Below are 21285 nucleotides of genomic sequence, written 5' to 3' on the forward strand. Positions count from 1 at the left end.
GATTGCTGAATTAAGGCCACTAATTAGTAAATAACTCCCCTCACCTGGTTTTCTAGGTCTTAATTGAAAGGAAAAAAAACAAAGACCCGCAGACACTGCCCTCCGTGGAACGAGTTTGACAACCCTGCTTTCGTGAAATGAGTTTGTCACCCCTGCTTTAAGTTATACTATGTTTCATCTAAAAGATAAGAGTATTGTGAAATACTGTCTGCTATCCTTCTGAAGGGCAACTAACTCTAGGCCATTGACATCAACTTTCAGGTGGTGCACAAGAATCAACAATTCATGATGCATTGATGGATGTTCTGGATATTTGTTAATACCTTCTCTAATACCACAATGTCAGAGGATTTGATGTGGTGTTGAAATGTAGACACAGGAAAAGTAAGAGTCTAAATATTTTGGATCTAAAAACAGTAATTTGGGAAATGTTGAAAACACACCCTTCAAGTGTACATTTAACTACAGTGTGCATATTATGGGCTCATTTAGATGTGTGAAAGTTCATGGGCTTGATTACTATAGGGCAGAAATCGACTACAGTACTAAGCACATACTATCCCTTATCTTGTCACTGAGGAGCCTAGAAACATTTTTTTTTAATGATCTGTGTACTACAGGATAACGGTGTTAACTTCTCTTGCCTCATGCCGCCCCCATCTGGCCAATAATAGTGGTATGAGTTTGTTTAACATACCGCCACTGACCTTTAGTCAGTGGGCATTCCGAGTCTTTCCTTCAAAATACCTAAAAGTCGGCCTAGAAACATGAATCTTTTTCAAATATCCAATGCAAAGCCCAAAAGGTAGGCTACCATTATGACAGATCGTGAAGCGCACCTTCAAATACATTTTTACCTGACCAAATTATTAGATGACAGGTTTTTTTTACGCATTGGACTAGATTGATGTGCTTTTCACACAATTTATTGTTTCTGCAGTGTGGATTCACCCTCTTTGGAAAATAATTTTGTAAGTAATAGCAGTATGCAAATAAGGGAGCCAAATGAATGGCTCTTTCACTGATGCGATTCAGTTCCACACACCAAAAAGAGCCGTTCGTTCGCAAACGACCCATCACTACTGACCATACATTCTTCTTGACAAAGGGGTCACAGTAAAATGGTTCATGTTGTTTACCTATTGGCAGTCTTCTAGGGGGTATTTTTAAGTAGTCCAATCTGTCTGAGTCTACTTATCAATGATTGTGTCCTGTCGTGGCAGGAATTAGAGTGGGAAGTTTGATCGGTCAAAGTTTTTTCCTGTTTAATGGGGAAACAAATTAAAATGTTGTTTACTTTAATACACATAAGTGAATTTGTCCCAATGCTTTAGTTCCCCTAACATTGGGGGACTATGTACCAAAAGTGCTGTAATTTCTAAACAGTTCACCCGATATGGATGATATGCACTTTAACCTCATATTCATTGTATCATTTAAATTTTCCACACCATTGTCCCAATACTTTTGGAGCTCACTGTATATGTTATCGTCAAGAAGAATAAACAACTTTCCTGTATGATGTATTATGCATTTGAGTAGACTTAATTCTGGGGGGGGGGAAAAGAGTTTCTGAAATCCTAAAACCCAGTATTAAATGTGCTATTCTAGCAAAGCAAATCTGCTTTTGAGTAAGCACTATGATAAAGTCAGCATTTAGTCTGTAGTTATTAGGCATTCCTCCATTTCCTGGTATTTTTCATAATCTTTTCCTATTCTTATTCCCCTGTTTTAAAGCAGCAAAGTAGCCTATTAGTATCATTTATGTAAAATCATAACTGAGATTTAAATGGAAACACTATAGCATGCAGCTCACAGATATTACAGCATATGTTGAACTGATGTTTTTTTTGCCATGTAACACTTTGTAGCCTTTTACTGCTGAGGTAGACTACCATCCCACCTGCATCAGGCTGACGCCATGTCACACCTCTATGTTACGCACCAGGTTGCCAGGGAACTCAAGTCAGCTGAGCTGGCCAGCCAAGGAAAAGGAAACGCTGAGGAAAAGCCTCCATCCTGGACTTCCTCAACGTGTGTTAGTGCGTCACTTACCATGCGTCCACTTACACTATCACTTTGACGACTACCATCAGTCCAATTCCTATCACTGTGTGTGAGTGTGCCTGTCTGTCGTGAGTGTGGAATAAAGCGCGGTCGGTACATCTGTCTCCTAAATGGTAATTATCCGCATTCAAACAGAGGCGTTGGGACAGTTGTACCTATATATTAAACCAGCACCTCTATCGGAGTCCACCACCAGTTGGTGGCTCTCTTTTTCATCAGGCCTAGCTAGTGTCAATCTCATATCTGGTTGTAATTTTGGCCCTATATCCCTTAAAGCCTCTCCAAATCTTCTTGCAAACATCTGAGTTAATCTGAATTAACATTTTAGTTAGGTTTGAACTCAATAGACTTCACTCATATAGAGGCTCATGAAATGTTACTTAATTAACCTCTATATACCTATTCATAGGCTATAGCCTATCTATATAGACCTCTAATCGTAAAGATTATTTAGGGATAGGAAACAGCCTAGAAATAGATATTTCAGAATGTTATAGCATGAAATCAAATCTAATTTTATTTGTCATATGCTTCATAGACAACAGGTATAGACTAACAATGAAATGCTTACTGTTAATGAACCAAGTATGCCTGTCTGTTAGTCAGTTCCATCTATGTATAATATATAGGTCTAGTATAGATAGGTGAGTTGTATGAAATAATCAGATTCATGAAAATCCATTCATATCATGAGATCCGAATCGACTGACTCTGGTACATTCCGTTCGGTCCTTGCTAGCAGATATCCTTTGGACATTCAACTCTGACATCACTGAAGATGACATTTAAAATGTTTAAGGTTAGTTAAGGGTCATGGTTAAAGTTGAGGGTATGGACATCCCAAGGATCCCTTATAGCACTAACCCTTTATGTTCCAGCAAGCAGTGCATGACCATAGAGATAGTTTGAGGACTCATATTTATATCTGTGCCATTATAGCACCTGTGACAGCATGCGGAGCTCCATTGAGTCTAGAATCCATAGGAATCCCCACCCAATTGATGACTTTGACTACATCGACATGGCGGAAGCATGGTGAAAGCCCTCAATGGGTCTGCCCCTGGTATAACAGACTTTTGGCCACTCCTTATCCCAGTCTGCTGCTCCCACATGCTTCAAGAGAGCTAAGGTAACTGAGCTAAATGACTACCGTCCCGTTGCACTCACTTCCGTCATCATGAAGTGCTTTGAGAGATTAGTCAAGGACCATATCACCTCCACCCTAGACCCACTCCAATTTGCTTACCGCCCCAATACGTCCACGGACGTCTCAATCCCAATCACACTGCAAACTGCCCTAACCCATCTGGACAAGAGGAATACCTATGTAAGAATGCTGTTCATCGATTGCAGATCAGCATTTAACACCATAGTACCCTACAAATTCGTCATTAAGCTCGAGACCCTGGGTCTCGACCCCGCCCTGTGCAACTGGGTCCTGGAATTCCTGATGGGCCGCCTCCAGGTGGTGAGGGTAGGTAACAACATCTCCACCCCGCTGATCCTCAACACTGGGGCCCCACAAGGGTACGTTCTCAGCCCTCTCCTGTACTCCCAGTTCACCAATGACTGCGTGGCCATGCACGCCTCCAACTCAATCATCAAGTTTGCAGACAACACTACAGTGGTAGGCTTGATTACCAACAACAACGAGACGGCCTACAGGAAGGAGGTGAGGGCCCTCGGAGCGTGGTGTCAGGAAAATAACCTCACACTCAATGTCAACAAAACAAAGGAAATGATCGTGGACTTCAGGAAACAGCAGAGGGAGCAGCCCCCTATCCACATCGATGGGACAGTAGTGGAGAAGGTGGAAAGTTTTAAGTTCCTCGGCGTACACATCATGGACAAACTGAAATGGTCCACCCACACAGACAGCGTGGTGAAGAAGGCACAGGAGCGCCTCTTCAACCTCAGGAGGCTGAAGAAATTTGGCTTGTCACCAAAAACACTCACAAACTTCTACAGATGCACAATCGAGAGTATCCTGTCGGGCTGTATCCCCGCCTGGTACGGCAACTGCTCCGCCCACAACCGCAAGGCTCTCCAGAGGGTAGTGAGGTCTGCACAACGCATCACCGGGGGCAAACCACCTGCCCTCCAGGACATCTACACCACCCGATGTCACAGGAAGGCCAAAAAGATAATCAAGGACAACAACCACCCTAGACACTGCCTGTTCACCCCGGTATTATCCAGAAGGCGAGGTCAGTACAGGTGCATCAAAGTGGGGACCAAGAGACTGAAAAACAGCTTCTATCTCAAGGCCATCAGACTGTTAAACAGCCATCACTAACATTGAGTGGCTACTGCCAACATACTGACTCAACTCCAGTCACTTTAATAATGGAAAAATTGATGTAATAAATGTATCACTAGCCACTTTATATAATGTTTACATACCCTACATTACTCATCTCATATGTATATACTGTCCTCTATACCATCTACTGCATCTTGCCTATGCTGTTCGGCCATCACTCATTCATATATTTTTATGTACATATTCTTATTCATTCCTTTACAATTGTTAGGTTAGATTACTTGTTAGATATTACTGCATGGTCGGAACTAGAAGTGCAAGCATTTCGCTATACGCGCATTAACATCTGCTAACCATGTGTACGTGACAAATAACATTTTATTTGATAAGAATTGTTAAATTGCTACAATCTCCAATATATTTTCTAATGTAAAGATGACATCAAGGTTTGACTGTACTTTCCAATACAACCCCATGTCACTGATATTTGAACTTATACTCATTGTGAATAACATCTTTCTAGATTTATGTTATAAAGTAACTCTGTAATTCTCCAAAATGTTCTGATTTCTGCCAAGATGTCTGCAGTTGAATATGATAAAGGAGAGTTCAAATGTATGCAAAAGGCAAAGGAGAATCATTTTGTTGCAATTAGTGATTAGTATACAACACACACACACACACACACACACACACACACACACACACACACACACACACACACATATATCCATCATAGATTAGTTCTCATGCACCTCTATGATTACATCACAAAATGAAAGCAAGATATGAACCTGCACATAATATGAAGGTTTGCAGACACAATCTTTTGACATTTATCCAAAGACACCCTAAAATGGTGTCCCATGTTAAAGTGTACTTAATGTGACAAAAAAAAAAAAAAATCCTTCTGAGGCAGCAGAAGTGTATTAAATGTACTGTTGTACACTATACACAGTCAACATTTGTTGTTATTTTGTACTGTTGTATTGATGTTGATATTGACTGTATGTCTTCAAGTGTCATTGTCCTATAGGCCCAGTTGTCCTTTATATTCTGTACTCTACTTTATCTGTTGTTGTTTTTTGCATTTCAAGGAATGTCAGGATTCTTTACCACCGTGGGCTACAGACTGTTCAAGTTGAAGATCTGTGGATGCATGACGATGTCAGTGCACCTTAAAGACATGGGTGTAATGGCTCAAGGATTTGTGATGGGAGCTATGACCATTGGTATGTACAGTTTTACATGACATTGGACCCCGTTGACACATGGGGGCTGTTTGAGGAAGCAAGATCAATGAGTTAGCCAGCTGTCCCGGAAAATCTGAGACAACTTGATGGTTTCGAGAAATATAGACATGAAATTGGCATATAATTAGCATATAATTATCTCTTGTGGACAGACAAATGTAACTGGAATTGAAGCATTTGCCAACCATTTGTCAACATACGGTGGAATACGACAACTAACGCCGAACTTTGCTCTGGTGCACAGATTTTCCACCACTGACCATTTGGACAAATCACAATTTTACAGGGGACATTTGGCACATAGACTTGCCTAGAACTTGGAAAGAGAGGAGGGTGGAGCTACCGCCTTGCTTCCGCTCCTTGTTCTAGTATCTTTTCTAACACGTTTCCTCCCAGAACTTAATCGAGCACCTGACGCATTTACGTAATATTTTAGTTCTGGATTTCCGAGATTAGGTATAATTCACTCGACATCCTAACAACGCATTTGCAAGTTTAGCTCTCAAAATTAATCTGAAAATCAAGAGATATACTTGACTGCTTTCAAAGTTAGCTGGCTAACATGATGATCCTGCTTTCTGGAACATCCCAATGGTATTAAAATTTTAATCTGTATATTTAGACAATGAAGAAAAATATAAATGCAATATGCAACAATTTCAAAGATTTCACTGAGTTACAGTTCAAATCCAGGCTGTATCACATCCGGCCGTGATTGGGAGTCCCATAGGGTAGCACACAATTGGCCCAGCGTCGTCCGAGTTTGGCTAGGGTAAGCCTTCATTGTAAATAAGAATTTGTTCTGAAATGATTTGCCTACTTAAATGAAGGTTACATTTTTTAAAAATAATAAGTTGTGTCCTTTTATTGTCCCCAGCACAAGGTGCACCTGTGTAATGGTCATTTGTTTTTGGTTACTACATGATTCCATATGTGTAATTTCATAGTGTTGATGTCTTCACTATTATTCTACAATGTAGAAAATAGTAAAAAATAAAGAAAAACCCTTGAATGAGTAGGTGTGTCCAAACTTTTGACTGGTACTGTATATACAGTACCATATATACTTCGGAAAGTAATCAGACCCCTTGACTTTTTCTACATTTAGTTACGTTACAGCCTTATTTTTTTTTTTTAATATCTCAGCAATTTACACACAATACCCCATAATGACACATTGAAACGTATTAAAAATAAAAATAAACAGATATTATTATTTCCATAAGTATTCAGCCCATTTTTTTCGAGCTCAGCTGCATCCTCTTTCCATTGATCATCCTTGTTCCTACAACTTCATTGGAGTCCACCTGTGGTAAATTCAATTAATTGGACATGATTTTGAAAGGCACACAGTTGACAGTGCATAACAGGGCAAAAACCAAGACATGAGGTCGAAGTTATTGTCCTTAGAGCTCCGAGATAGGAATGTGTCGAAGGCACAGATCTGGGGAATGGTATCAAAAATATTCTGCAGCATTGAAGGTCCCCAAGAACATAGTGGCCTCCTTCATTCTTAAATGGAAGATGTTTGAAACCATCAAGACTCTTCTTAGAGCTGGCCAACTGGTCAAACTGAGCAATCGAAGAAGAAGGGTCTAGGTCAGGGAGGTGACCAAGAACCTGATGGTCACTCTGACAGAGCTCTAGAGTTCCTCTGTGGAGACGGGAGAACCTTCCAGAAGGACAACCATCTCTGCAGCACTCCACCAATCAGGCCTTTATGGTAGAGTGACCAGACGGAAGCCACTGCTCAGTAAAAAGCAAATGACAGCCCGCTTGGAGTTTTCCAAAAGGCACCTAACGACTCTCAGACCATGAGAAACAAGATTCTCTGGTCTGATGAAATCAAGACTGAACTCTTTGGCCTGAATGCCAAGCATCACGAAACCTAGCACCAGCCCTATGGTGAAGCATGGTGGTGGTAGCATCCTATTCCAGAATGCTCAGGACCTCAGACTGGGCGAAGGTTCATCTTCCAAAAAGACAACGACCCAAAGACATCGCAGGAGTGGCTTCGGGACAAGTCTCTGAATGTCTTTGAGTGGCGCAGTCAGAGACCGGACTTGAACACGATCGAACATCTCTGGAGAGACCTGAAAATACCTGTATAGCAACACTCCCCATCCAACCTGACAGAGCTTGAAAGAATCTGCAGAGAATAATATATTTTTGTATCTACACACATTGCCTTTTTTTGTGGAATGTATACACATTTTGATCGGATGTGGTTGCAATGGTGTGTAACGTTACAACCACCAATTTACAGACACAAACATACTAATATTTTGGCACAGTGTTGCGGGGTTTGTGGTGGATACCACTTCAAATTAGTGGATTTGGCTATTTTAGCTACACCTGTAGAATCGAGCACACAGCCATGCAATCTTCATAGACAAATATTGACAGCTCAGTGACTTTCAACGTGGCACCGTTATAGGATGCCACCTTTCCAACAAGTCAGTTAGTGAAATTTCTGCCCTGCTAGATCTGCCTGGTCAACTGAAAGTGATGTTATTGTCAAGTGGAAATGTCTAGGATCAATAATGGCTCATAAAGCCACATAAGCTCACAGAACGGGAATACTGAAGCACGTAGCGTGTAAAAATAGTCTGTCCTCGGTTTCAACACTCACTACCCAGTTCCAAACTGTCTCTGGAAGTCACATTAGCACAACAACTGCCAAGCGTCGGCTGGAGTGGTGTAAATCTCGCTGCCATTACGCTCTTGAGCAGTGGAAACGCGTTCTCTGGGGTGATGAATCACGCTTCACCATCTGGTAATCTGACCTTCAAATCTGGGTTAGGCGGATGCCAGGAGAAATCTACCTTCCCTAATGCATAGTGTCGACTGTAAAGTTTGGTGGAGGAGGGAAAATGGTCTGGGGCTGTTTTTCATGATTCAGGCTCGGCCCCTTAGTTCCAGTGAAGGGAAATCTTAACGCTACAGCATACAATAACATTCTAGACAATTCTGTGCTTCCAACTTTGTGGCAACAGTTTGGGGAAGGCCCTTTCCTGTTTTAGCAAACAGCTGGAGGCAGGGCTTTCTCCTATAGAGCTCCATTTTTATGGACCGTCTGCCTACCCATGTCAGAGAAGCAAACTCGGTCTCAACCTTTAAGTCTTTACTGAAGACTCATCTCTTCAGTGGGTCATATGATTGAGTGTAGTCTGGCCCAGGAGTGCGAAGGTGAACGGAAAGGCTCTGGAGCAACGAACCGACCTTGCTGTCTCTGCCTGGCCGGTTCCCCTCTTTCCACTGGGATTCTCTGCCTCTAACCCTATTACAGGGGCTGAGTCACTGGCTTACTGGGGCTCTCTCATGCCGTCCCTGCAGGGGGTGCGTCACCTGAGTGGGTTGATTCACTGTTGTGGTCATCCTGTCTGGGTTGGCGCCCCCCCCCCCCTTGGGTTGTGCCGTGGCGGAGATCTTTGTGGGCTATACTCAGCCTTGTCTCAGGATGGTAAGTTGGTGGTTGAAGATATCCCTCTAGTGGTGTGGGGGCTGTGCTTTGGCAAAGTGGGTGGGGTTATATCCTTCCTGTTTGGCCCTGTCCGGGGCTGTCCTCGGATGGGGCCACAGTGTCTCCTGTCCCCTCCTGTCTCAGCCTCCAGTATTTATGCTGCAGTAGTTTGTGTCGGGGGGCTAGGGTCAGTTTGTTATATCTGGAGTACTTCTCCTGTCCTATTCGGTGTCCTGTGTGAATCTAAGTGTGCATTCTCTAATTCTCTCCTTCTTTCTTTCTCTCTCTCGGAGGACCTGAGCCCTAGGACCATGCCCCAGGACTACCTGACATGATGACTCCTTGCTGTCCCCAGTCCACCTGGCCATGCTGCTGCTCCAGTTTCAACTGACCTGAGCCCTAGGACCATGCCCCAGGACTACCTGACATGATGACTCCTTGCTGTCCCCAGTCCACCTGGCCATGCTGCTGCTCCAGTTTCAACTGTTCTGCCTTACTATTATTCGACCATGCTGGTCATTTATGAACATTTGAACATCTTGGCCATGTTCTGTTATAATCTCCACCCGGCACAGCCAGAAGAGGACTGGCCACCCCACATAGCCTGGTTCCTCTCTAGGTTTCTTCCTAGGTTTTGGCCTTTCTAGGGAGTTTTTCCTAGCCACCGTGCTTCTACACCTGCATTGCTTGCTGTTTGGGGTTTTAGGCTGGGTTTCTGTACAGCACTTTGAGATATCAGCTGATGTACGAAGGGCTATATAAATACATTTGATTATATTTGATTTGATTTGATTTTAGCATGACAGTTCCCTGTGCACACAGTGAGGTCCATACAGAAATGGTTTGTCAAGATCGGTGTGGAAGAACTTGACTTGCCTGCACAGAACCCTGACCTCAACCCCATCGAACACTTTTGCGATGAATTGGAACGTCGACTGCGAGCCAGGTCTAATCACCCAACATCAGTGTACGACCTCACTAATGCTCTTGTGGCTGAATGGAAGTCTCTGCTGCAATGTTTTAACATGTCGTGGAATGGAGGCTGTATTATCAGCAAAGGGGAGGGACCAACTCCATATTGATAACCATGATTTTGGAATGAGATGTTCGACGAGCAGGTGTCCACATACTTCTGGTCATGTAGTGTATGCCCTAAAACAGATATGGCCACTCATCAACTCAGATTGTATTTGCCACCGAATACAACAGACCTTACCATGAAATGCTTTCTTACAAGCCCTTAACCAACAATGCAGTTTAAAGAAAAATAAGAGTTAAGAAAAAGATTTACTAAAGTAAAAAAAAAAGAGCAACAATAAAATAACAATAACGAGGCAATATACAGGGGGCACCGGTACCGAGTTAATGTGCAGAGGTACAGGTTAGTCGAGGTAATTAAGTTAATATGTAGGTAGGGGTAAAGTGATAGGCCAAATCTCTAGTGAAGTTGCTTATTACCAAGAAGACAGTGAGAGGCAGAGTTACAGTTTTGACTTAAATCTACTTGAAAATCTATGGCAAGACCTGCAAATGGTTGTCTAGCAATGATCAATAACTAATTTGACAGATCTTGAATAACTTTGAAAAGAATAATGGGCAAATGTTGCTCAATCCAAGTGTGGAAAGCTCTTAGAGACTTACCAAGATAGGTGCTTCCTACAAAGTATTGACTCAATGGTGTGAATATGTATGTAAATTAGATGTTTCTGTATTTCATTTTCGATAAATGTGCAAATATTTCTAAAAACATGTTTTCACTTACTCATTATGGTGTACACTTGCATGTGCCACGGCTTGCAATCTCCCCACCTGTTGCGCGGTGCGTGCCTCCAAGGAGGGACCCGTTGCCATGGATACACTCGCGTTCGATCGGACGAGGAAGTGTACCAATACCAAAACAGCTCTACACACGTTTCGTGAACTGTGACATGTCAAGCTTATAACCACAGATATCTCAATTGTTCAGCAACCTGTGTATTGTTATGTTGTAGCTGGACGCAGAACGTTGTTACAAAGGTGAGTTGTAAATTAATAGTTTAATCTCCTGCCTGTTATAACAGCTAACGTTCGCTAGCTAAGTTAGCTAAACTAACGTTAGTTAGCTGACCTTAATAACGTCCTTAGCCAACGCCGGGCTATCTTAAAATATGATGCTAGTGAGGTTTAAAACCTCTGAGACTAGGCCTAAGCATACTTTACACGAAGTGAATTGTTAATTACTAAAACATATTTTGTTTGGATGTAGGTCTAGTGTCTTGTAACCATAACCACCCCACCCCTCCTCTATACAACCGTTGTAGACCGAGGATATTTTAGGATATTCGGTGAATATTAGATTTTCTCTCATCAATAACTATTGAACAAAGCATGCCATGGCTATAAAGATGGTATATTCTGAATCGTCTGGATGGAGAAATATCCACACCTTATTATTATTTTTGTAACAATACGATTTCGGGATTTCAATCTTCAATAGCTCTTATACAAAGTGTGCCATGGCTATTAAATTGATATGTTCAGAATCAGGGAAGGATGGACAAAATCAAAAGCTTTATTTAGGTAGATTTATTTATCTTCCTTTTTTTTTTGTTTTTAGCTTTCAATCTTCAATAGTTCTTACACAAAGGGAGAGATTATTATGTGCCGTGTGTATTTCCTTTTTGTTTTTTTTGCAAACAATTCTAAAAACCTGTTTTCGCTTTGTCATTATGGGGTATTGTGTGTAAATTGATGAGGAAAACAGTTAATTTAATCAATTTCAGAATTAGGCTGTAACATAACAAAATGTTGAAAAGGGGAAGGGGTCTGAATACTTTCCGAATGCACTGTATACTTTTCTTAGTCATGGCACGCTTTGTGTAAGAGCTATTGAACATTAAAAAAAATACAAATGCAATTTCTAGAGAGAAAAAAGCAAGGGAGCTTTGTCCGTCCTCACATTCTGAATATATCATAGTCATGGCACGCTTTGTGTAAGAGCTATTGAAGATTGAAAGCTACAAATAATAATATAAAAATACATTTCAACCAAAACTGTGGTGTTTTCTCCATCTTCCCCGTATTCAGAATCTACCATCTTCATAGTCATAGCATGCTTGATTCAATAGCTATTGACGAGAGAAAACCGGAGATCCAATATTAAACACATTTTTACCTTGATCTGTTCTAGCTCCTGTTTGTGTTTCATGGAAATTAGCACGTAGCTGTAATTGTACACATTGGCATTTCAAATGCAGGTCTAGCTCAACTGTACGTTCCTATGTAACTACCATGTAAATGCATGTCATTAAGAATGCATTACATCATTTAAATGGACCCCAAATTAACAGTGTTAGTTAGCTAGCTACCCTTTTCTTTGTTTTGTCAGCCAAATTAAGTGTTAACGTTTATTTTCAACACCAAGGGACTGGAATTTCTAGGTTGGACATTTCTGTACAACATGGAAGAAGATGATGGACTAAAGGATAACCTTCGTCTACAGTTCCAGGCTCTGCAGGAGCAACAAGAGAAGCGTCTCCAGAGAAGACTAGAGAAACAGAAGAAGGAGCAGAAGGCCACTGAGATCCAGGACAATCTGGACCTGTCCCAGCTAGACATTCATCGCGCGGATGATTGTAGTAAAAAGTGAGCTCTATGAAATATTATTAGGTTATATTATTAAAGCTAGACAAAGTTTCCTCCCCAATACAGCCTAACATTATGCTTACTGAATTGTAGCATTACAAATTCATTTTATGTACCTATCTCATTATTACCCAAATGGATTAGTGTTTGGAGCAATTGTTTTGGACTAAGGGCTTTCATTAGCTTTGAAATAGCAATTGTAGCACAATGCAAGTTGTGGGTCTTTTAGGGGAGAACTTTCATAAACCTAAATATGACTGTTGTTATTGTCGTTTGTAATTGGAGGGAATTTATCATCCTCCATATTAAAATGTTGTCTTTAATGGGTTTTTAATCCTCACAGGCTGTTACAGAATGAAAATGAACAGTTGCAGGACCAGGTGAGGGAGTTGAGGGATGAAAATGGCCGACTATTCAAACTAGTGAGCGAGAAAGACTTTGAGATTAAACATCTGAAGAAGAAGAGGGAGGAAGACAGGCTGGCTTTAGCAGGTATTGTACAGTATATTAAACAACTTGAATAAACAATTTATCTTTTGGGTTGATAAGCATTGGATTTGGCTACATTCAGAGTAAAATTATGATATATATGTTTTATTCTCACTTTCAGAGCTCCATTTGACTTTGGGAATGTTGTCTAAAGTGGCATATGTCCTTTTTTGTGTGATTTTATGACTATCTTGTCCAAGGTACATCTGGCTTGGCGGGTGATGCGGCAGCTACCAAGATTGTTGAGCTTTCTAAGAGGAATCGAGAGTTTGCTTCAGAAATAGAACGAGAAAAAGTTAAAGCAAAACAAACTAGCAACAGAGTGAAAGAGCTTGAGAAAGAGGTAAATGGGATGTTTAAAGAACTTATCATTTAACATTGCTATAACGAAGAGTCAACAACTGTAACAAACCCGAATTCCATCTCATGTCCAGTTTGTCAATTGACAATGACATTTGGATGCAAAATCCCAATTTTATACATAAATGCCCGAGACTTTCCACTTCTTGACCCAATCGGCCATTTGTCAGCGGTATTGCTTTATAGACTGATGATGTAAGCTCTTGACTGGATGGGTAAGTAATTAAAATAATTGCAATTTTGTTAAATCCTCTAGCTCCAGAGTGCTTTGTTGCTTAGTCCTCCTGGGAAGAAGATGGATGTAAAGCCACAAGACATGAGGTCATCCCAGGACTTCCAGGAGGTAATTAGTCTTAATGACTAATCATAATTTTTAAGCCGTGAACAAATATGAGCCAAAAAACCTTTTGTACATGTTTATTCTAAGGAAACCCGGCTAATTGTATTTGTGTCAATATTGTGACTTTTCAATGACAGCTATGACTGTGTTCCTCTCACCAACAGAACAGTCCAGTGGTAAAATCTCTACAGGAAAAACTATCTGCTGCACAATTCAAGATGACAGAATATCGAAACCAGATTCAAGCTGTCAAGCAGGAATTGAAAATAGCTCAGAAGGTGTGTATACAGCCGTTTGTTAAAAGTTCAAACATTTCAAAGCTTATGGCATACTATTCCAGGCATGTTTTTGTTCCTACTGTAGGTGTTATCCAGTGAGATAGGAGAGGAAGTCAGCATCCAGCAGCTACTGACCAGCCCAGGGAACTGGAGAGGTCGTTCCCAGCAGATACTGGCTCTCCAGATTAGGGTGAGCTGACTGCCTGCTGACATTGGAAGAACATTTGAGGCACAGAATATTGATCACACAATAACCTCTTAAAATACATACAAGGTGATTTGTAGACTGCAATGTAGACATTTTAATGTTTCTCTGTTGTTTATTTGTCCCCAGGTTCGGGACCTGGAGCAGCAGCTGAGCCAATCAGCTCAGAGGAAGCAGCCGTCATTTGTCAGCGTTGAAGAGGATGTACTGTGGGGCGGGGCCTTGCAGAAGACACCCCCCCAGGACAGGAACCTCAGCTACATCCGCAATATGGAGAGGGAGAAGAGAGAAACTCTGGAGGTAGGAAGAGCCAGACTTGTTTGACAATTGATTGACAGTTCAATCAAACCTGCATTGTGGTATTCACACAGTAGCTCTTTTGAGATTTTGAGGTTTAATTGAACTCCAGCCTTAGTTCTGCTTCTCTCCTCCTGGCATGTGTGGTTAGAGGATGACGGGGGACTATGATTCCGTCATGAAGGACCACAAGGACGTGAAGAAGAAGCTGGAGGGCTCCAAGGCCAGAAACAAAAACCTGAGCACTGAGGTGAAATCACTGAAGGCCCAGATCTCCACCCTGCTGGACAAAGGAAAGCATGATGATGAGCTGGTGGATGCCTTACTGGTATGTTAGCAGACCTGGGTTCAAATAGTTTTCTTTGAACTGCTTTGAGTGTTTGATTCAGCCTGTCTCAAGTGCCAGATGGGCATGGTTTGCACTTTTGTGACTTTTCCATTCTAAAAATAAGTTTCAAATACTAGTATGAACCCATGTACGTTATATTGGTATATCATATTAGAACTTTGAGTGCATCATGGGAACAACATCTACTATCTTTTTTTCTGATAGAAATAACACCATCCTCCATGTGTTGTAGTTTACAAATTGATAAAAGGTAGGTAAATCAGTAAGCCGTTTGGCTAAGGCGATTGTAAATATAAGCAATATTTTGGGATATGTAGCCTATTTGAAAAATTATGGAACACACACCATGCGTAGCAGTTTAAACCTGGACCCTGGCGCATGGTTCACAACTGTACCATTGTCATCACAGTTCTCCGATTAGTGAGGATTATTATGGTAGATTAAAAGGACTACTGTTCAACCCCTATTGTACACTTTTCTCACCTTCCAATATTTCATGGATTGAACAATTGAATACGGCAATTTCAGGGTGAATCAAACCACAGTTTTTTTTTATTCACCAACATATTTTGTGAGTAAAGGCTCGTGTCACGCCCTGATATTAGTTATCTATGTTTTCAGTATTATTTTGATTAGGTCAGGGTGTGATGAGGGTGGGTATGTGTGTTTTACACTTGTCTAGGGTTTTTGAATATCTATGGGGTTTTGGTATGTCTAGGTAAATGTAGGTCTATGGTGGCCTGAATTGGTTCCCAATCAGAGGCAGCTGTTTATCTTTGATTGGGGATCCAATTTAGGTTGCCATTTTGGTTTTGTGGATTATTGTCTATGTGTAGTTGCATGTCAGCACTCGTGTTATAGCTTCACGTTCATTTGTTATTTTGTTAGTTTGTTTAGTGTTCTTCGTTTAATAAGAAGAAAGTATTCACATCACGCTGCTCCTTGCTCTCATCAATACGACGAATGTGACAGGCTCTCCAACCCTGTTCTTTTTTAAATGTTATTATTCATAAGTACTTTCCTAACCCTAAATAATATACATCATAATTTTGGTATTGTATTTTTACATCTAAAAAGGCGATATGTATTTTCATGGTTTTCTTTCATTGATCACTTATATTCTGAACCGTTCTCTCTTGATCTACTTCCCCAGAGTCAGGTGAACTCGTGGATACCATTTTTATGTCTCTGTGTGCAGTTGGAAGGGAGTTGCTAACTAGCGTTAGCACAATGACTAGAAGTCTATGGAATCTGACACTGGGGAAGTAGATATATTTGCCAGAATCCCAAAGGAGCCCATATTTTCAAGTTCTCATAACATTGTCTCAGATGCATTACATCTTCACTCATCGGATTGATCTATAATTGAACGAGTCCCTGCACACAAATACCTTGGTATTTGGATTGACAATGACTTATTGTTTGAAAAACATACGAAGGACCTTGTTAGATATACTTTTTTTTACAGAAACAGACCTCGTCTCTCACTAGTCAGCAGGAAGCAGTCAACCTTTCTACCTGTTCTTGATTATGGTGATTCTATTTATCAAAGTGCAGTTGCCTTTTTCATAGCACCCTTCGTTTTATCACAGGAGCGTTTTATTACTCTTTACTGTATTCTTTACTAAAAGTTTGGCTGAACCTCTTTGAAGTCCCATAGATCACATCATTACTCTCTTTTTGTTTACAAAGCCCTTCCCCACAAGCTTCTCCACCTAACTAAGCCCTAAGCCCTTCTCCACCTAACTTCACTATTAAGATTTAAAATGACAAGTTATCAAACCCGTTTACAGGGTTGGTTAAGTCTGGAGACTCCTTTGGTGTCTGCAGAGTTAGGTAAGTCAGCCTTTAGGTTTCTTTATTCCACACGTTTGTAATGATCTCCAAAATACATTTCAAATAGATGCGTTAGTGTCCTAGGGCAGTCCAGAGGACATAGGATTTTTATAATGAAGAATGTGCTTGTTTTAGTTGACTGTGTTTTATGTATATTGTGTAGATTTATGTTTATCTGTGCAATATGTGTTGTGCTGTTTTATATTGTATTTTATTTTTGATGTATTTGATGAAATATACAGGGCTCCCTTGTAAAAGAGACACTGGTCTCAATGGGCACTCCCTGATGATTAAATATAGGTAAATAAATAATGGTGTAGACCTACTGCATTTGCCAACATCAAATACATATACACATCACAGAATAATCAGTTTGATGCATCAGTTACTCACTTAGTTAGTAATATGCTGATGCTGATGCTTCACTTATCAACACATACAGTAGTACACACGTTTCTAGAGTGAAGTGTCCCTTGACATGTCCTCCCCTAATCCTGTCCCCCTAATCCTGTCTCCCTCTCCACCTGTCCCCTGACCCCTCTCCCGCCCCTGTCCCCCTGTCTGTCCTGTCGTGAGCGCCATAGAAGCAGCAGAGCCAGCTGCAGGAGGTGCTGGGCAGGCTGAGCCAGCAGGACGCGCAGACCAAGGAGAGCCAGCAGAACCTAGGGCAGCAGCTGAGCAGCGAGGCCCAGAGACACACATCCCTCATCCAGCAGCTCAAACACATGGTCTTCGAGAGGGAGGCCAAAGTGAAAGAGCTGGAGGACGAGATACAGCAACTGTCCTTAAAGGTAAACTGACTGTGATTCTGCAAGGAGATAAAAAGACTTCTAGTGATTGATGTCAATGCTATTTACTGAGAGTTTTGGCTTCAGCGTTTTGGGCTAGTTACATTTATTTCCAGTCGCTTCCAATATAGAAAAATGTAGCAATGATGCTTTATGGTAGCATTTTTTCAAATGCAACTGATCTATGGAATTCAGGACTGGAATTTAAACAGAATGGATTTTGTAAATGTGTTGCAGAGAGAGGAAGGCGGTCAATCAGGCCCCAAGACGACCACTGGCAGCTTCTGGCCTTTGACAGCAGGGGGAGACAGCAGTAAGAGGATTAGCTCAGCCCGGTATGTGTGCAAGTGGTAGTCATAAATATAAGATAATCTTGTGTCATAAATGTCAAATATTATAGTACATTCAGGGATATGACTCATCTACCTTGCTTACAAATTATTCAATTATCAGTTGATAGTGTCATTGATTGTGCAATGACTATAATGATGTATTATTTATCTAAATGTATGTTTTTTTTCTCTCTCGTATAGATCAGTATCTAAACTTGGACATAAACTAGTGGAGTCAGCAGCTGGGGTCAGTTTAGAGGTCAGGTAAGTCTTAGCCTCCATAACATCTGGTACAAATCATCCGATGTTTTTAACTGTTATTCGATGTACAATAAAACCTGTTTGTGGTGGACTACACCTACTGATACAATTTACCACTACTATCTCAGAGATGCAGGAGCTCCTTCGGGTTGTCAGAACTGTTCAGAGGAGGTCAGGTACCTGAAGGCAGAGTGTACAGAGTTTCGGACCCTTTGTGAGGCTGCCTGTGTCGAGAGAGATAGGCTCCTAGAGCTTGTCAAGCTCCAGCAATCCAGGTATTACGTACAGCAACTACCAATGGATTTAATTTCTGCAACACAAATGTCCGGGTGTATTGTGTGCATTACATTAGTTTAGTTTCTTTTCCTGTCCTTTACTAAATCATATGGGTGAGTATTTAGATTGCTAATATTGGGTGTGTGCCTTTTTGTAATTGTTTATTTATTACTGCTTTCTCTCAACCTCTCTGTTAACCTTTGTGTTTTTACATCTTTCCGGCATGGAAATGTAAGCCTCCTTACTTTGTAATGACCAGATTACAGTACCTGATGGGAATTGTCATGATGATCATGCAGTTTTTAAACCTAATACCGCAATCATGACTACCCCGGTTGGCAGAAATAAAAGTACAGGCTTTGTTACTGGCTACACCTTTCAGATATATAAAAAGAACACAGCATTTTAAAATGGGCAGGTTTTTGTCTTGGTATGATTGGGATATAGTAGTAAGAGACTGGTCTGGTGTGTTTGATGTGACAGGGAGGAGGAAGGGAAGCAGATGTGCCTAGGGGCAGAGCAAAAATTCCAAGGAGAACGCAGAAGGGCCGTAGCCCTAGAGCAGCAGCTAGAAAAAGCAAAGCTGGATCTGGGCAAAGGATTGACTCCCAGAAAAACTAGCAACAAGGGCACTGGAGGTAAGTCTCAGGGTAGGCACACCGATCTATAACAGTAACACAGTGACAAGACTGAGAATGGGATTTATATTGATCCATAACTGCTATTTCCGTCTTATTTTTATTGTTATTTTCTTTTCTACCATCCCAGGAGCCTCGTCTAGTGGGAGACAGAGGGAATCATCATCCCCTCGAAGCCCTCCTGACCTTTCCGGGGAGGCCCAAGTCATTGAACTAAGTGCCCAGTGAGTCTGACTTAGTGTTTTTTTTTGTCTTCTGTTCTGTCTCTCCTCGAACTCCTGGGGGGGTGACCCTGTCTGTCACAGATTGACAGTTTGTATCTCCAGACTGTGTTCAATTATAATAAGATTGAACGTCTTCAGTGAGATTACACCCAAGAATAGAGAATATAACAAACTAGAAACTCACAAGAATACTGAGTATGACATACTAGAAATACTGTACATGTACTGTATCAGCCCAATTGGGAGTCTGACACATTGTACATGTATACATTGGAGTTTTACTTTCTATGAAGAATAAGAACAGCTCAAAAAACACAGAGGGTATTCATACATTACAAACTCCTTCTTGACTGAAGCATACTACTACCATGTTGACGTGTTGTTGTGTGTTTCTCTCCCTCTGTCCCGAAGGCTGGCGGTGCTGCAGGGGGAGAACGAGGCTCTGAGGGCTGAGCTGAGGAGCACTCTCCAGGCCAAGGCTGAGGACCTGCAGCTCTGCAGTGACATGATGAACCAAGTCAAGCACGTCTTTCTGCAGGCGCTGCGACAACACAAGCAGGACAGAGACACAAACCAGGAGAATTAGTTAGCTAGCTGTATTAAAGGCCCTGGCTGCTTAACCTGCTGGACTTCAACCACGTCCCCAAAAAATCTTAAGTTCCTCTTGTCCATTCATATCAACTCTGAGGAAGGACAGGAATGGAGCAGGCCTGTCTGCTTCAGCAATACAATGTAATTACTGGTTCCTGGTTTCCTAACTGCTTCCTGCTAAGTCTGTTGACTACGAAAAGACGACAACCTGCTTTGATTTCCCCCATGTAGTGAATATGAGTAAGCCAATCAAAGCCAACTTGGCACCTGCGGACCAAAAAGTTTATCAACTTTGACATGAAGATGTTACACAGTGGTTCCTATTGTTGATTGCATGACTGGTCAGTGCATATAGAATGTGTCTGCATTATGTGATGTGTATGCATGGACTTGTTCATAGGTGTGTTTATTTTCTAAATATAAGATATAGAAGGCCGCAGTGTGTTTGTAAGATATAGTATAGAGGGCCGCAGTGTGTTTGTAAGATATAGTATAGAGGGCCGCAGTGTGTTTGTTTGTATAGAGATATGTTTGTAAGATATAGTATAGAGGCCGCAGTGTGTTTGTAAGATATAGTATAGAGGGCCGCAGTGTGTTTGTAAGATATAGTATAGAGGGCCGCAGTGTGTTTGTAAGATATAGTATAGAGGGCCGCAGTGGGTTTGTAAGATATAGTATAGAGGGCCGCAGTGTGTTTGTAAGATATAGTATAGAGGGCCGCAGTGTGTTTGTAAGATATAGTACAGAGGGCCGCAGAGTGTTTGTAAGATATAGTACAGAGGGCTCCAGTGTGTTTGTAAGATATAGTACAGAGGGCTCCAGTGTGTTTGTAAGATATAGTACAGAGGGCTCCAGTGTGTTTGTAAGATATAGTACAGAGGGCTCCAGTGTGTTTGTAAGATATAGTATAGAGGGCCGCAGTGTGTTTGTAAGATATAGTACAGAGGGCCGCAGAGTGTTTGTAAGATATAGTACAGAGGGCTCCAGTGTGTTTGTAAGATATAGTACAGAGGGCTCCAGTGTGTTTGTAAGATATAGTACAGAGGGCTCCAGTGTGTTTGTAAGATATAGTACAGAGGGCTCCAGTGTGTTTGTAAGATATAGTACAGAGGGCTCCAGTGTGTTTGTAAGATATAGTACAGAGGGCTCCAGTGTGTTTGTAAGATATAGTACAGAGGGCCCCAGTGTGTTTGTAAGACATGGTACAGAGTGCCGCAGTGTGTTTGCAACACACATCACAGTTAAGATGCTAATGTTTAGTTAGGGCTCTATTCAATCCATATCACTGAAGATCTGCTTCATAACACATTGACAATTAAAGGCAATGTTCCCTGCTGTCTCACGGTAAACA

At 41.4% G+C, this 21285-nt stretch overlaps 1 protein-coding gene across 2 annotated transcripts; it reads left to right on the plus strand.

The window, feature by feature from the left end:
* Positions 1-10900: 10900 nt before the first annotated feature.
* Positions 10901-20433, plus strand: ccdc13 (coiled-coil domain containing 13). Of its 2 annotated transcripts, none has more exons than XM_035788395.2 (16): positions 10901-11062; positions 12450-12670; positions 13014-13162; positions 13360-13502; positions 13776-13862; positions 14024-14137; positions 14223-14327; positions 14472-14642; positions 14791-14967; positions 17409-17615; positions 17850-17947; positions 18146-18208; positions 18334-18480; positions 18965-19119; positions 19250-19343; positions 19755-20433. In XM_035788395.2, the coding sequence occupies exons 2-16, from the start codon at positions 12486-12488 to the stop codon at positions 19927-19929; spliced, it is 2070 nt and encodes a 689-aa protein (XP_035644288.1). In that variant the 5' UTR covers positions 10901-11062; positions 12450-12485; the 3' UTR covers positions 19930-20433. The 2 variants fall into 2 exon arrangements, with proteins under 2 accessions (XP_035644288.1, XP_035644289.1); XM_035788396.2 differs by having other exon boundaries at positions 17412-17615.
* Positions 20434-21285: the final 852 nt, after the last annotated feature.

This window comes from Oncorhynchus keta, chromosome 15, assembly GCF_023373465.1.
Source record: "Oncorhynchus keta strain PuntledgeMale-10-30-2019 chromosome 15, Oket_V2, whole genome shotgun sequence".
Taxonomy (NCBI): domain Eukaryota; kingdom Metazoa; phylum Chordata; class Actinopteri; order Salmoniformes; family Salmonidae; genus Oncorhynchus; species Oncorhynchus keta.